Here is a 15,213-nt window from a genome sequence, read left to right as displayed (position 1 = left end):
CTGGAACCAGGTGTGTGCAGTCAATTAAAAGAAGGGGGTTGCAGAGCTCGGTGAATGGAAAAAGCAATAGCTATGCAGACAGGAACAGAAAGATAAACTTTATGGAGACAGATGAGGTAGGAGTGGATGCTCAAACACAAAAACAAAGAGACAGATCGGCTGCATGGCCCTGAGCTCGGGAGGTCAGATCTGACTCAAACAGACAAGACAGATGAGACATGAAGCAACGTTTAAACATGAACTGCTCATGACATGACAGGTCCTCCCCCAAAAACTTTGCAATGATGCTAACAAAGTAGATTTTACCAGGAATGCTTGTCAGATAGTCACCATGCAATATCTGGTGACAGTAAGAGGGCAATACAGACAGTTCCTGTCTAAATGTGGACTCCACACCAGGAACTCACTGCAGGCGTAGATGGTTTGTGCTAGACATCATGGCGGCTGATCACCATGACTCCACAGTCAACTGAGAAGCTCTACACTAACAGGAGCCCAGCGATCATGTTCGTTATTAGGTCGCCATTGTTCTCTTGCTGTTTCTCTCTCTTTTTTATCCACAAACACACACATGCACACGTGCACAGACATGCACACACGCACGCGCACACACATGCGCGCACACGCATGTACTGACCAGCAGCAGTCTCATACCAATACCTCGGTGCAGAGCCCATGCCAGACAGACAGACAGACAGCAGACAGACAGCTATGCTGGCTGCCTGCAGCTTTGTATATAAGCACACTGCCATTGCAATGATCAACTTCAGAATTGTCATTACTATTACAGCAGCCAAAAGCCTCTGTCAGGCCTCCAGAATGCCGACAAAGCTAATGACAATAGAATTGTGTACAGCATCAGGGACAGAGCCGCACTGGTAAAGGTTGTTTGCTCAAGGTCACAGAAAACAGTGGAAAGAGAAAAACACCAGTAGCCATGCAGACACAATCGCTGGAGCATGTGGTTCTCGCAGGCATACTCAAAAACACATTTCTTTCTTTAACTGCATTTTTATAACGACACACATTTCCAATTGAGATATGTTATCACAACGTTGCAGATTTATATCAGGGAGCTTAATCAGGAAATTTGCTGATTGGAGGTCGACATCAACCAGTGCCAGAATTGTAAAGGTCATTACAATGACATTACCCTTTTCAGAAGAAGAAAGCTAGAAATGTCAAATCACTCAGTAGCCACATCATCATGCAAATGGAGCAGAATGTTAGGCACGAGAAAATCTCAGTGTTCAGACAGAAATAATGAAAGATGCCTATCTGAGTGACAACTTAATAAGCAGAAGCCTTGGGTCAGCTTTTTCGGCAGGTGTGAAGTGGAAAGGTTTGACAAATCATTAGATGCAATGAGAAACACACAGATTTTGAACGTTAGAGCCACAGTTCATTATCACCGTTTCTGTAAAATAGAAAAAAGATCTGTGGCGTAACCAGTTAACACTGACATCAGTCTTTATGCAGAGGCCAAATTTATGTTACTGCACAACAGAAGTTACGTTCCGTGTGATATTGCTTCCATCAAAATTCAAATACACACACTCCAATGACTACGCTAAAGTTTAACCTCAACCAGCAGAGTTGTAGTTGAGGGGGGGGGGTGTGTTGGTGTTAAGATATCCTACCCAAATATCATTTACGGGAGCTGCTACCACCTGCAACCTGATCAAGACAGTACTTGTCTGTTACATGAGGCTCAAGTCGAGGAATTGTTCATTTTTAACCAGCTTCAGAAGTGCAAAATATAACCCTTAAAATAGAGATAAATTTTAATGTTATTTAACAAAAATTAAAAACCTTCCCAAAGTGAAAAAGTTATCTCTTTGATGGCTGTTCGAAAAAAGTTTAGTGACTGGTTGAAAACCTTTAGCTCACAGGTACACACACACTTTGAGCTCCCACACCTCAGACTGCATGACTCCCCATAATCATTAAAGTTATCTGCTTGAAAAACATGCCTGCCGGGAGAGCAGAGAAGCAGAACTGCGCCTGAATCAGCCCAGGCATGCGTTAAAACAAAGTGGCCTCTCCGGGAGAGCGTGCATCAACGCACACACACATTTCGAAGTAATACATGGGCAATAAGCACACACGGCTTCACAGTCATGGCCATGTGCAAATAAGAAGACTCTAGAACATTTTTACAAGCGAATTTCCTTTTAAAACCTCTGTATGAATCTACAAGCCGAATGCAAAGCGCACACAGACCACACAGAATCCCCTCTCCTAGACATGGCCACTATGAGACCAGCATACTAAAGAAGAAAGTGCTGGCTGACTCACAACAATGTCTAGTAACTGGAATCTATACTCTCCTGCATGCTAAGGAATGAATCTTCTTTTTAAAATGTGTTTGATGACTTGGACGCTTATCATTAATCAGGATGGCAGCAATGCAAGGTTGAGGAGAAATTGAGTGCCACAGTAACAAATCATCAGAAGAAAGTCACGAATTCTGCACTGACTGTTTGTATAAAACCGCATGACATCAGTTATCACCAAGTTCAGCTGAAACCATCTTTGTCACTTAGCCCCTTCTGACAGAACATGAGAGTGGTGGAGTCTGGTCATGTGACCAAACAGACCATAATGATACAGTCCAGCGCAAATGCTTTGACCTTCTATGTCATCACTCACACCTGCCACATAAATGGCACACTATTAGCGTAATTACAAACACTATCTGTAATTTAGAGGTTGACCCAGGCGCTTGGTATTGACAGATGTCTCTGTGCAATCAAAACCAAGCAGACTACTAAAAAAATAAATAAAACAGAGCTGCTGGTGGCCAAGTTTAAGTAGGGATTAGTGATTCAACAGCCTGACTGATGTCTTCTAAAATCCGATGCACCAAAAAGCAACAACTCACCCAAAATCATTGCTGTGCGTTGCCTTTGGTGTCCCTGGGTTGACAAGTGTTCCCTCACTGCCCCCCGTCTCTCCTGTTTTCTCCAAGTGTACAATGGCTCCAAAATGTCTTTTTCAGAGTTGCTCTCCACTCTCCAGAAAGAGGCAACTCAGAGAGGTAGCGCTAGATGTGAGGAGAGACTGCTGCTGCTGCTGCACATGCCGTCCCTTGCGCCTGCTCTATCCAGGTGAAAAACTGAGTGTGAGAAAGAAACAGCACGAGTGTGTGTGTGTGTGTGTGTGTGTGAGGAGGGGGGTCCTCTGTTTCTGCAGTGGTGGCTCAGGTAAGCCTCAGGACAGCACAGAGGAGACAGAGAGAGAGAGAGAGAGAGAGAGAGAGAGAGAGTGAAGAAGAAAAAGAGAGAAGGGGGAGCCTAAAGTGTGACAGCCAATCACGCTGGCAGGGGGGAGACTACAGAGCCAAGATCTTCTTCTCCACAGCAGCCAGGAGGAATTGTGGTGTGGTCTCCAACAAACAGCTGACAATCAGTTTCCTGTCTACTGTATCACTTCAAAAGGAAAGCAGTTCGATCTACTTTAAAGTCAACATCTGCTTTGGTCTCTCTCTATGAAGCACACAACTCCCTTTCCCATTCTGGCTTTCTCTCCCTCTCTCTGCTCCTTGTTTTTTAGGGATTGGATATAACCTAAAGGCACCTTACATGCCTCTGCTCTGATTGGTGGCAGGTTCGACCAATGGGAACAGCAGCAGGCACTTGTCATCATGCAGAGTGGAAGTCATGAAGGGGAGACAGAGCTTGACTGAAAATGCTGTCTCCCAAAACCAATTTCTCACTTTTATTTGCCACACTCTCCTCACCCATCTCCCCCTCACAGTGAGCCTGGTTTTCTGTCTGTTGCATTCGCTGTTTATTACCTCCGCCTCGCTACCCTTTGACTCCATGTGTGTGTGGACTTGTAAGGGGATTAACCTTAACGCTGTGCGCGTTTGTGCTTCTCTCCCTTTCCTCCCTCCATCTTTTCAACCTACCCAGACAAAGTTACACATTCTTATCAACATCTGTGGTTTCATCAAAGGGGATAGACTTGAGACTGGGAGTGGGACTGGGGGGGAGCAAGCAAAAAGGAGAGATGAAATAGAAAGCGACAGACCGGAGGAAGCAGAAGAAGGAGGGGCAGAGATTAAACTAAATACAAACTGACAGAGGAATGAAGAGACATTGAGTGACAAGAAGAGACAACCAGAAGGATTGAATATTGAGACAAAGACAGACAGAGTCGGACACAGAAAATGGGCTGCGGAAAAATTTAACTATCGACCAATGCAATGCAGTCAGTGAATGAAGAGGAGCTTCACAGCCAGCTTCTTATGGTCCACTTCCTCCACACCGAGGAGCCACTCAAAGAATGCCTGCTGTCATGTTGAGCACTAGTCTTTGCCTCTCTCTTTCTGTCTCTCTCTCCAGCTTCCCTTGTGAAGAGAAATCACAGAGAGACATTCGGAAAATCACACAGCCACGATGTTATTGAGAAGCTCAGCGCTTAAGAGAAGGCTTAACAAAGCTGTCAAAAAATTAATCCCCTTGGGCGGGCATGCTTGCAAACACATACAGATATAAACACGTGAGCCTGGGGCTACAGAAAATGCTGCCTGATGTTCATTGTGCCTCCTCTTGTCCTGCTCTCTCTTTCCCTCTTTCTCTTCTATCTCTAGCTCCACCACTACCCTTCTCACTCTCTCAGGCTGAGGCTGTGAGTCACAGGGTGTTGGAGTGAATACTAAGGAGGCTGGCTGACACCTCCAATACCTCTCTTTACAGCAGCTCCACTGCATACGTTTAGGCTACTGTATGTAAACACTGGCAGTCTTAGGTGCCACAAACACCCACTCAAATTCTTACAGACTCTTACGTTTGGATAAAATCCAATGACTAAAAACTGATGGTATTATGGAACATATGGTAGCTCTTAAAGACACACAGAAAATTTCACAACTGCAAGCAAGATCTGACACATCCAGCAGAGAAAATAATGGACTTTACTGATGTGGAACAAGCTTTTTTTTTAAGTGCAAAGGAACAGACAGGTTAGAAGAAGAATTTTAGCCTCTGGCTCCTTGGACAAACCACGCAGACATACATTACGTCTGCAGGAAATGGACTGAGTACAGAAAATATTCGTTTTTGAAAATGTGGCACTAGCAGCTGGAACAATAGTTGTTATTAATATAGTTGTGCTTGCAAGTTGTTCCGTCAACATTTGTGTGTGTGTGTTTGTGTGTCAGCAAAAGAGCTGAGATAGTGTTTCCTCATTAGTTGTGTTGGTATCAATAATTCAGAGCCGGTCCTTGTTGTTGTTCAATGGGCCGAGAGCTAATGTGCTGTCGGGCCAACAGGGGCCCAGGGCCCAGCGCCACTTTAATGGATGTCATGATGAGAGGGTGAAATTGGAGCATGGAGATCCTGTATCGTCCAAAGACAAGAAGAAGAAGAAGAAGAAGAAGAAGGGAGGGCAAAGCAGACGGCAGGAGAGGGGGACAGGGGTAAGAAGCTCAGGGATAAGGTGAAGGCCACTGGGGAGAGGACAGATGGTATTATTGGACTGGTATGTTTGGAGAAAGGTGATGTAGAGAAACACTGTGTAAAGAGAGCAAGAAGGGAGGAAGCTGCTCTACTACGATTGGTTCCTCTGTTTGTTCATAGAGCCTTCTAAAGCTAATCTCTGTCACCTCTCGATGAGAGAGACACTTATGCCACCAGGGACCTGTTATAATGAATGATAATAATGAATAATGAACTGACATCATTTCACCTCCCATCCACTTGTGTTTCTAATGTTGCTTCACAATCAGTGGAGGAAATAACAAGTATGGTCATATTTAATTTGCATGTCTATAGTTACAAAACTATTTTCTAAAAATGTTTCCACGAACGATGTGATCCGATTACAGAAACTAATCGTAGAGGAGGGGAATTTCCTAAAAATTAGCTCCGTGTATATAAACAGACACAATGTTGCATTCAGCTGAAACATCTGTTCGCTACACAAGCAATTAATTATAGAGATTTAATTGGCAGGGTATTAACTGCTAGATACTGCTTTTGTTTTTCAACTTTAAAGTGCTTAGTCGTTTTAGCAAGCATTTAAAGGAATTTGTTTGCATTCAAATGTGTCCCTGAGACTGTCAGATTTCCCAAGTTTGAAAGTTGTGCTTTACTGCTACAAACCTTTAGGTCACACTACATAGAGTATTGCAAGTATTGCAAGAAAGTGTAAAATGTAAGTGTAAAAACTGCATCTGTACCTTCAATGATTAAAAAAATAATTATCATTATTTCTGATTTTATTTCAAAAGTTATAAAATCACAATGACTTTCACACATAGGTCAAAGGGAACTAAAAGGTCGTACACCCGCCTTTTGTACAAACTAATAATTTATAATAAGGTAATGCAAAATAATAATAAGACATATGTTATGTGTCTTATGTTGAATTTTGTATGATTTACCCCATAGGTCAGTGCAATAGTTGAGATAAGGCAGGATTAAAGAAGAGTACAATAATTTAAGTAGTCTCGAAGACGGTTAATGTAATATAGAAATTCTTCTTAAGATTATTTTTATTACTCTTGATATTTGTTATGATTACCGAACATTTACTTTGATATACCATGTTTTGAAGGATGATGTCAACAATCCTGCAACTTGTTTACAAAATTTTTAACATACTTCGCTTTTACTCTGTTTCTTGAGCCGTTTCTATCAGCGAGCTTTCACTTACCTCTGAGGACACTGTGTTGAATCTAAAGTAGGCTTACGCTAACTTTGACTTTTGTATATAAATCTCTATTTTTTTTAAGTGGTAAGTCTTTTTTAAAGTGCTAACACAGAACAGACTAATACTGAACTTTATCATCACTTTTAAGTGAGTCTGAAGGTGCCAAAGTATGCAGAAGTAATTCTGGATTCCAGCTAATGTTTAATCTATGCTACCCTCTATTGGTGTAAGCCTGTTAATACAGGGTGCCTTGCTTCTGTTTGAGCATAAACAGAATATCTGCTCTGGTACTAGACAAGCATTTGGAAAACTTCCAAAATGTAAAATGATCTCATGTAAACTGAAAGGCTAATATGTTCTCAGAGCCACATCACCACACATAGAAGTAAATAAGGGAACCAAAGAGAAAGCTGACACAACTGGTTATGGCCTTAAAGCCTGTCAGACTGAGACAGATACACCTCACTCAAGTGGAAAAATATATACAACAGATTTGTTGAACAGACAAAGCTGTTGAGGCCAGTGTCAGATACAAAAGGAATGACTGCTGAGTATGAAAGGCTTATAAATACTCATCCAATGATGTTCAGCAACAGACTGTGAGAAATACTGTATATCAAACCCGAGGAAGAGCGTGCACATCTAACTCAACCCTTCAAATAATGCCAAGATAAGTCTTCCTCTTGCTATCCTACTGGGGGAACACACAATAAATCTACGCTCACTGAAATTTGCAATGGTGACTGTAACTCACTTCTCTTCAAGAGCTCGAGCGCAGTCAAAATGCAGCTTCTTTTGATCATAAATTCAAGTCATAGTTCATCTCCGAGTCCTGCAGGCACTACAGTATGTGACTCTCCAGACGTGTTAGTTTTCTCTTTTCTTCTTCTAAAGTCTGTTTTTTTGCATGGTGATGCTGATGTACAGGCCCAACCTCGCTCACATATTGGGCTTTGGGTGCCTCTCGTCACTGTGGTGGTGAATTTAGAGACTGGCTATGAAAGTCAAAAGTGAGCCGGCCAGGCAGGTGCCATCAGCGTACTTTGGCTTTGCCTTAGAATGTGACAAATAAGTCACCATGTCAAAGGAAAACAGCAATCTTTCTCTTTTTAACCAAATAATGAGTTTGTCATAGGACCCAATCTGTCTGGTGAGTAAGTGGAGCTGAGCAGGAGCACAAGGACCTCTGCTTTCCCCTTGAATCGGCCTGAGCCTGCAAGTCTGACAGGCATATCACTTTCCAAATGTGAGGGATAATCATCCCACTAAATTTAGACTATTGATCAGGTGTGGATGTGTGCAGGAAATGTGGCCAGCCATATAACATGTTGCTTGAATTCTTTGTCCCACTTCAGAAAACACAGACGAACAGAAAAATGTTTTCCTGTCATTCCAGATACAGTACGACAAAAATAACTTACCAGCATGAAATCCATTTTTTCCCCATTACTCCAACAGTTGATGAGACACACTATCAGAGAAGCACTCAATGTGCCCTTGTGTACAGATTTTCTCCCTTAATTTTGAATTAAACTATGAAGTGTTTTAGAGTATTTCTATAAATATAAAAATGTTTTAAGCTTGTTTTAATTTTAATAATTCACCGTGTAGCCATGTTTTTAAAAGCTTTATTTCTTTACCTTTCAGCAACATGTTTTGATCAAACTATCAAGATGATTGTTATGATTTCTTTTCAGAAAGAAAGTTAATAAAGTTTCAATGACTGTCTCCTACAGAAAGAGAAAGAGAGAGTCTGTGAGAACACTGTATGTGGATGTGTGTACACAGGTGGGTGTGCCTGTCCTGTGAATCCACACTTGCCTGCGGAGGTGGAGAATGTCGCTGTTGACTGTCACACTCTCACACTTTCCTGACACTTTTACACCAGCACCACAGGAGCACAGGGCACCTCTCTTTCCGGCCATATTCAGATCACACACTTGCATCACAACTCCTTTTTTCCTGAAATTTTACTATGATGATTCGCATTATTCTGCTCTAAGCCAACACATTATAAGCAGTGTATTTTTATTTAGACTAATTATCATCTCTCCAGCCAGTCCTCTATTATTAAACCTCAACATGGGTCAACCAGATAACATCTAAAATCTAGCATCTAATCTATCATCATCAAGAAAGTGTGCAAAGTATTCTTTATTTAGCTTTTTTCTAACAGTTAAACACAAGTGGTGTACTCGTTAACGGGGACAAGTTTCACTCAAATATGTATTCCTTGAATAATGTTTGTGTGAAATTTGAGCAAACTCGTGTGGAGCTCAGTCTGGATGTGAGAGCAGCAGGAAACAGGTGGAGCTGTCAGGACAGCGCTCATCTCCACAGATGTATACTTGAGAAAAGGAAAGACCTTCAAGCAGTGACCTTCAAGCACACCTGTTCACATATTTGTCAAATATAATCCAATTTGAGGTAACCAAGGCATATTTATAAACCCAAAAACTGCACCACACAGCTGCAATATTGAAGAAAAATAGAAGTCATGCATACTCTGCCATTATACGGAAGAAGACACATTGCAGAAGACGATGATATGATATTAGGTTCAGTTCTTACCTGTGCTCCACATTGACTTCAGCTACTCCTGCTCTTAATGACCGGGTCCAGTCTCTAACACTAGCTAGGTAAAATGAGAAACAACTATTTCCTTTGTTGAATCCTTGTACAATTAAACTGATCTGGCTTTTTGCAAGTAGAAGAAAAACAATTAAATTCTCATTATTTTGAAAAGATTCCCACGATCAGTGAAAGGAAACAGCATATACTTGAGTAATATGAAGGACATGTGGACATAGAGACCGCATACATACACGTTGCCTCTGTCACCTCCCCTCCACCTCTCTGCATCATACCTCCTCCCTCCCTCTTACTGTCCGCCCTGTGTGAAAACAAAGCGAGAGCAGGAGAGTACAGCAGCTAATCTTGACAGACCTGGTGAGAGCAGTCGTGTCAGGGGAAGGAGCGAGCCCTTTGCCGAATGCTGTAGCGGGGACTCATCAGCAGCAAAGAGGGCAGAAAGGTGAGCCAAATGTCAGTGAAGGCGTGAGGAAGTCAGATCCAATACCAACAGATGAGAATTACCCACCCGTGAAAGGATTTTTGGTACAGCATGTGGATTGAATTCTCCAACATTTGCAAAACACTCTTAAGCACACAAGCCTTTCTACATCTGCAAATTCTTCAACCTCTAAATAAACCCTGTGGTCCCACTGGATCACAGCACAGCTGCTGTACCTCAAACCAACAGCAGTGTTTAATAAAATCTGATGAAAAAAGCAAAAATTCAGATATAAATAAAAGCAGAGTGACGACATAACACACGAAGAAATTTAAAGGTAAATTCTATTCTGCAGTAAGCAGTCATCCACCACATAGGCCAACTGGAGCTAGCTTTAATGTGACATCAGCTGTACAGTGAATGTCCAACTCATTCAAAGCCTACTGTTTGATATGTCCTTACACAGCATCACTTCCTAGAGTGCCTCCAGTGATTAGTGTGCGAGTGTGTGTATACACAGAGTCACACACTCACATCCTAATAAGCAGGTACTGCAACCCCCACCTCCCCATGCATTCTGCAGAAAGATAAGGTTAGAAGGGGAGAGGACAGCAGTTTATAGATGTAAGCATTTTTTAGCACCCAGGGGCCTCGGGGTAGCGTTACAGAGTAACAGAGACTCACTGCGGACAAAAAACTGCCCCCGTCTCTCTCAGCAATAAACATGCCATTAAAAGTAGCACCAAAAACCATTAATGGCTATAGTGTCTCTATTTACTGTTAGGTTTCTGACACATACACATGTAGGGGAAAAAAACTCAAGCGTATTAATAATTTCTCAGTAAGAATGCTGGATCGTATTTGTGGTTAATACTGTAAGCTGGTTCAAAGCCAGAGGGAAGGAGAGAAGGCAAGGCGGGTTAGGTTGCCAATTTTATTTCAACAATAAAGACAAACAGATGTCTGTGTGGAAAACCTCACTTCACAAGTTAAATTTTTGCTTTGTTTTGTTTGTTTGTTTTCTTTACCTAAATGATTTTTAATTGAACTTTTGACTCATTCCCATTCACTGCTTTCCCCTCAATGTATATCTGCAGTGGTTCTTCTTCTTCTTTACTAGCAGGGCCTAATTTTGCCCACAGTTGTAAGTTAGTAAAGTTTTACTTGTATAACAACTTTCAATCTTAATATAATAAAGATATTCACAACAAAAAACTGTAGAACATAAGAACAAAAGCAAGTCTAAACAGATCCTCGCGGCCTTGAACCTGGGGAGGATTTAATCAGTGAAAAGTGAAAACAGCTGCAGAAGTGTGCATGGCAGTGATTTAAGCACATGTCAGGCTGAGTCCATCCTTGGTGACATTATGGCGAGCGTTGATGTGCTGGCAAAAAGGTTTTACTCATTTGGCAAAATGTACAGTCATGATTTACGTGAGCAAAGTTTTGTAGACTGGCCGTTTAGAGAGGACTGCAACTGCACGCCTGAAAAGGTATGACGCCCATTGCAAGTAACTGAAATCTTGATGCTTTGGAACATGATTAGCTAGCTTGTTTCCATCATATTTGTTGTATCTACAATGTGTTATGGATTTACACAGCGGTTACCTTTGGTCAAATCTATTTTCTAACAGGTTGGTTTAACTGGGACTTCTTGGGAAAATATTTTTATTTAAATAGTTGAACTGCTTTCTAAATATGACTTAACATTTTGTATTGACACCAAGTATTTAAAGGTAATATGTAATTAAGTTTAAGTGTAGGTGGTTCAAACTGTACACAGGAGTATTTACACTCATCTCCATGAATCATAATTGTAACTGATGATGATCATTGGTATTCCACTACATACTTTTATGAAAGCCTGGCAGTGTGCAATTTATGGTTAGGGAGGTGCCAGATTCAGTTTCAAGTGTCCAGTGCACAGGTTTGTCCCGGTACCTTCTAGTCTTGTCATGATAAACAGGCTGCTGACATCTTGCTTTATGAGCAACAACATGTGCCATGTTACCCTCTGAAGTCAAAAGGAGACCATCGTCAGGTTTCATTTTCAATGAAACTTATTCCTTTGCAAAAAAACTTAATTCTTGGCCTGCCTGGCAACAAAAGGGTTCAGACAATATGGTCTCTCTTGCTTTTTACATTTGCAGATGGCCAAAGCTGGGTTTGTCCACTGCCCCAGTGAGAATGAACCAGATGTTGCCTGCTGCTTCTTCTGTCTGCTCGAGCTCGAGGGCTGGGAACCAGATGATGATCCCTGGTAAGAAAAAATATGCTACCTGGGGTGCAGCAGTTAAACATTTAATTTGTATCTACATTACTCAAACGTGTTTCCTATATGCAGAAGACCGACTGCTACATGAAGTTGATAAGTCATAATCAGCATTATGTTTTTGTTTTTAATTGTGTTTTTGCTTATTATGTACATCTGACAAGGTCTGAACATGAGAGGCGCTCTAAATGTGACTTCTTAACCATGGAGAAAGACTTCACCAAGCTAACAATGGCTGAATTCTGTCACCTGGAAAACAAAAGGCTAAAGATTTACTACGTAAGTGCCCATCAGTTGGCTGTGTGCAAAGACACTAACTCTTCCTCAATTCTTACTTTTCTTTTTTTTTTCCCCCCTTTTCCAACATTCTCCCTTTAGAAAAAGGTCTGGCACAAGAAGATGGCTTTTTTGAGGGATGCCATAGACCATACAGTTGCAGAGCTTAAATCTAAGCTGGACTGATTCTATGCATTTATTCATTGCATCTTATTTTATTTCAATACCAGTCTTGAGTGTTAAACAAGAACCCGCAGCCTGACTCACTGGTCGGATTGGATAGCAGTTCATAAAATTCAGCCTTAGGCGAATGCGACACTTTCTTTACAGTACCGTCTTTGACCACAAGATGGTGCTTTTGCATTAAAGCTGCAGTTTTGCTATAACGCTGATACACTTTCTGAAATTCCCAATCTCTCATCAAAACCTTAACAAATGCACCTCACTCTGAAATGAAAGCGCACATTGAGCTGGATTACAATGCGGGCTATATTCTCTTTTTTTCAAACACTTACTTATCATCTCTCTGAACGTGCCACCATCCCTACCACCCCTTTTCAAACCTTGACCCTGGACAGATGGCCTGAAGCCCCTCCTTTTCAATACCAACTGTTGCCCCAGTAACATCTGTTACATATAGGGGGACAGTGCACCGAGGGCTTGCCAGGATACTTCTCTAACTCTGAGGGGGACTGAAATTCAAGAGATGCTGCAGCTGACAGTAGAAGGCGTGGGAACGATGGTTGCATGATAAGCACTTGACTGGGTTTGTTTTGCACTTAAAGAACAACGGTTTAACTCTGAAAATCATTTTAATTTTTCTCCTGTCTTTATGCAAGAGAAACTGATGCAGGGCTCTGTTTGTTTCTCACTGTGTTTTGTGGAAGGCTTGGTTGGATGACGTGAAGGATTAAGAGATGCTATCCCTTCCCCAACCTTCCACTGTTCTGGATTAATGTCTAATGTAACACTCTGGCCACTGAGCCCAGATCAGCTGCTTAATTCTCTCTTATCTGCTCACTGCAGAGCAAATTGAAGAGAATATTTTTAGACAAAACTAAAGTAAAATGCTCATAGGTGATGTAACATTTTTAATAAACTGTTCTGCTTTTATAATTTCCTCTGGTCTCTTTCTTGCAGTGCTGTTGTAAAATATTTCCTCAAACTATATTTTGTTCTTTAAGCTGAATGCATTCATTTAAAAAAGTTAAAGGATATGAAGGTGTATGTTGAGTTAGTATGGGGAAAGATCCAAGCTTTTTACTGATGAGGTGTTTGGGTAAGTGGTGTGGTTTTGCGTGAATACATGGATCATAAGGGGGATGTGTGCAGTAATTGCTAATGTAACTCTAATCAGGGCTTATACCCACATCCTGTGTCAATCCACTTATTTATGTGTGCTCCAGAAAATGAACAAAGAGAATAGCTTGGTATGACTTCTGTCCTCAAGTGGCACAGATGTAACAGATGAGCTTATCTGTGGGAATGGAGTAAAATATTTTAAATTACTGCATCATAACTAAGCTGGGAAGATGCCCTTTCACCTTTTCTCATCCTGTTATTTAAGACCTGAATAAACCTAACAAATCACACTTTAAAATAACAGGAGTCCACAGAGCACTATGACACATGCAGATCTAATTCTAAGCTTATTAATGACTGTGAGAAAGGATTGGTCATGAAATAGGTTTCTCTTTAATAAACTGTAAGCGGCAAGTGTAGCAGATGGACAAATTGACAGATGTTACTAACAGAAACTTTACAACCTGGGCTCTCCAGTCCGGCCCCATCTGTTGCTCCTGCAACCAGTGCCTCCCTCTACCCTCCTTCATCAGCATCTATCACTGAATCTTCTCCTCTCATTCTCCATAGTGCCCAAAATGAATGACATCAGCATTTACCCCCTCATATGACCCGGTTTAACCCCTCATAAACAAAGGGCAAATTAAAAGATGTCATGAGCGCAATGGATACACTGAGAAAGGCAGGATGATGTTAATGTAACTTTTAAAGTCTCACGCTCTTGTCTCCGTCTGAAAAGTTCTGATGGGAATATTATAAAAAGGATAAATGACTGGCATGTAAAGAAGCCAGCTGACACAGAAGCTTAGACGCCATTGTGATTGTGGACCACAGTCTGTGAGTGTGTTTAAATGATGAATTTGCTGATAGACGGCCAGATTAAGGACAATGAGTTGCACTGTTCATTGTATTACAAAGGGGGGGGGGGAGATAAACATTCACTTCATTTTCATTTTTCATCAAATATTCTCTCATTTCTGGCTGCTTCTCCTCTAAGACACCGCAGCCCGTCTACCTTGGCTGTGTTTTGTGCCCTGTTCCAAAGGGACCTCCATCTGTCCCTACACTCAGCCCATTGTGGTGTCCCTAAGCCCAGAAACTTCCACAATGTAGTGGGCGTGTGCAGGGGGGCCAGGGTAAACACGACAGCATCCAGATCCCATTAGAAGCTCTTTAACTCTAACACCCTAACGCTCGGAGAGAAGTCTGGGAGGGGAAGGTCCACCCCTCATCCACTTGCACACAATGTCACCTTTACACCCACTTCCATAGGTAATGAACCTGGGAGCTACCCTCTTTCTTCTCCTCCTCCTCTCCTCCTCCCCCTCCATTTCTGAGTTCATGTTTCATATTTTAAAAAGAGCCCTTAAATTCTATTTTATTATTTTTTCCTGACATTAATATAAATATTTAAACTTTCAGTTGATGTTTTAGTGTTTTATCAGAGGGGAAAAAAACATCATTGACTATTTATGACTGAAAGCTGTCATTTTAACAACACCTTACTTAGAATTTAGTTAATAAATGAAGTTAAACCTCTGGCTCAGTACATTTTTTAAAAATTATTTTACTCAGTCAGACCGTGCTCCATTTTCTCTTTCTGTCTTTGCCCATACCTTTTTTTTCCAGCCATCATCTTGGTCATCCTAGCTGCTCCTGAGTGTAGGGTGTTTCTGTTTTGGGGGTGCTC

General features: G+C 41.5%; 2 protein-coding genes across 3 annotated transcripts in view; one reads left to right on the top strand and one right to left on the bottom strand.

The window, feature by feature from the left end:
• The window catches only part of znf385a (zinc finger protein 385A), a 55,333-nt gene extending 45,873 nt beyond the window's left edge, over positions 1-9,460 (bottom strand). The window contains exon 1 of one of the 2 annotated variants that reach the window (XM_026153826.2): positions 9,232-9,460. In XM_026153826.2, coding sequence (XP_026009611.1) covers positions 9,232-9,244 — 13 coding nt within the window. In that variant the 5' untranslated portion in view covers positions 9,245-9,460. Of the gene's footprint in view, positions 1-2,884; positions 3,540-9,231 lie in introns of those variants that run through there. The other variant, XM_026153827.2, reaches the window with a different exon arrangement.
• Positions 9,461-10,985: 1,525 nt separating this feature from the next.
• Positions 10,986-13,337, top strand: birc5b (baculoviral IAP repeat containing 5b). Its single transcript, XM_026154221.2, has 4 exons — positions 10,986-11,166; positions 11,824-11,933; positions 12,110-12,224; positions 12,324-13,337. The coding sequence occupies exons 1-4, from the start codon at positions 11,041-11,043 to the stop codon at positions 12,405-12,407; spliced, it is 435 nt and encodes a 144-aa protein (XP_026010006.1). The 5' UTR covers positions 10,986-11,040; the 3' UTR covers positions 12,408-13,337.
• Positions 13,338-15,213: the final 1,876 nt, after the last annotated feature.

This window comes from Astatotilapia calliptera, chromosome 20 (assembly GCF_964374335.1).
Source record: "Astatotilapia calliptera chromosome 20, fAstCal68.1, whole genome shotgun sequence".
In the NCBI taxonomy this organism is placed as follows: domain Eukaryota; kingdom Metazoa; phylum Chordata; class Actinopteri; order Cichliformes; family Cichlidae; genus Astatotilapia; species Astatotilapia calliptera.
Note: the sequence above shows the minus strand (reverse complement) of the source record. Positions and strands in the feature narration are given on the sequence as shown.

Coding starts and splice junctions, on each gene's coding strand:
- birc5b (XM_026154221.2), top strand. CDS start 11,041: ATGGCGAGCGTTGATGTGCTGGCAAAAAGGTTTTACTCATTTGGCAAA. Junction 11,167..11,823: donor GCAACTGCACGCCTGAAAAG/GTATGACGCCCA, acceptor TTACATTTGCAG/ATGGCCAAAGCTGGGTTTGT. Junction 11,934..12,109: donor GAACCAGATGATGATCCCTG/GTAAGAAAAAAT, acceptor ACATCTGACAAG/GTCTGAACATGAGAGGCGCT.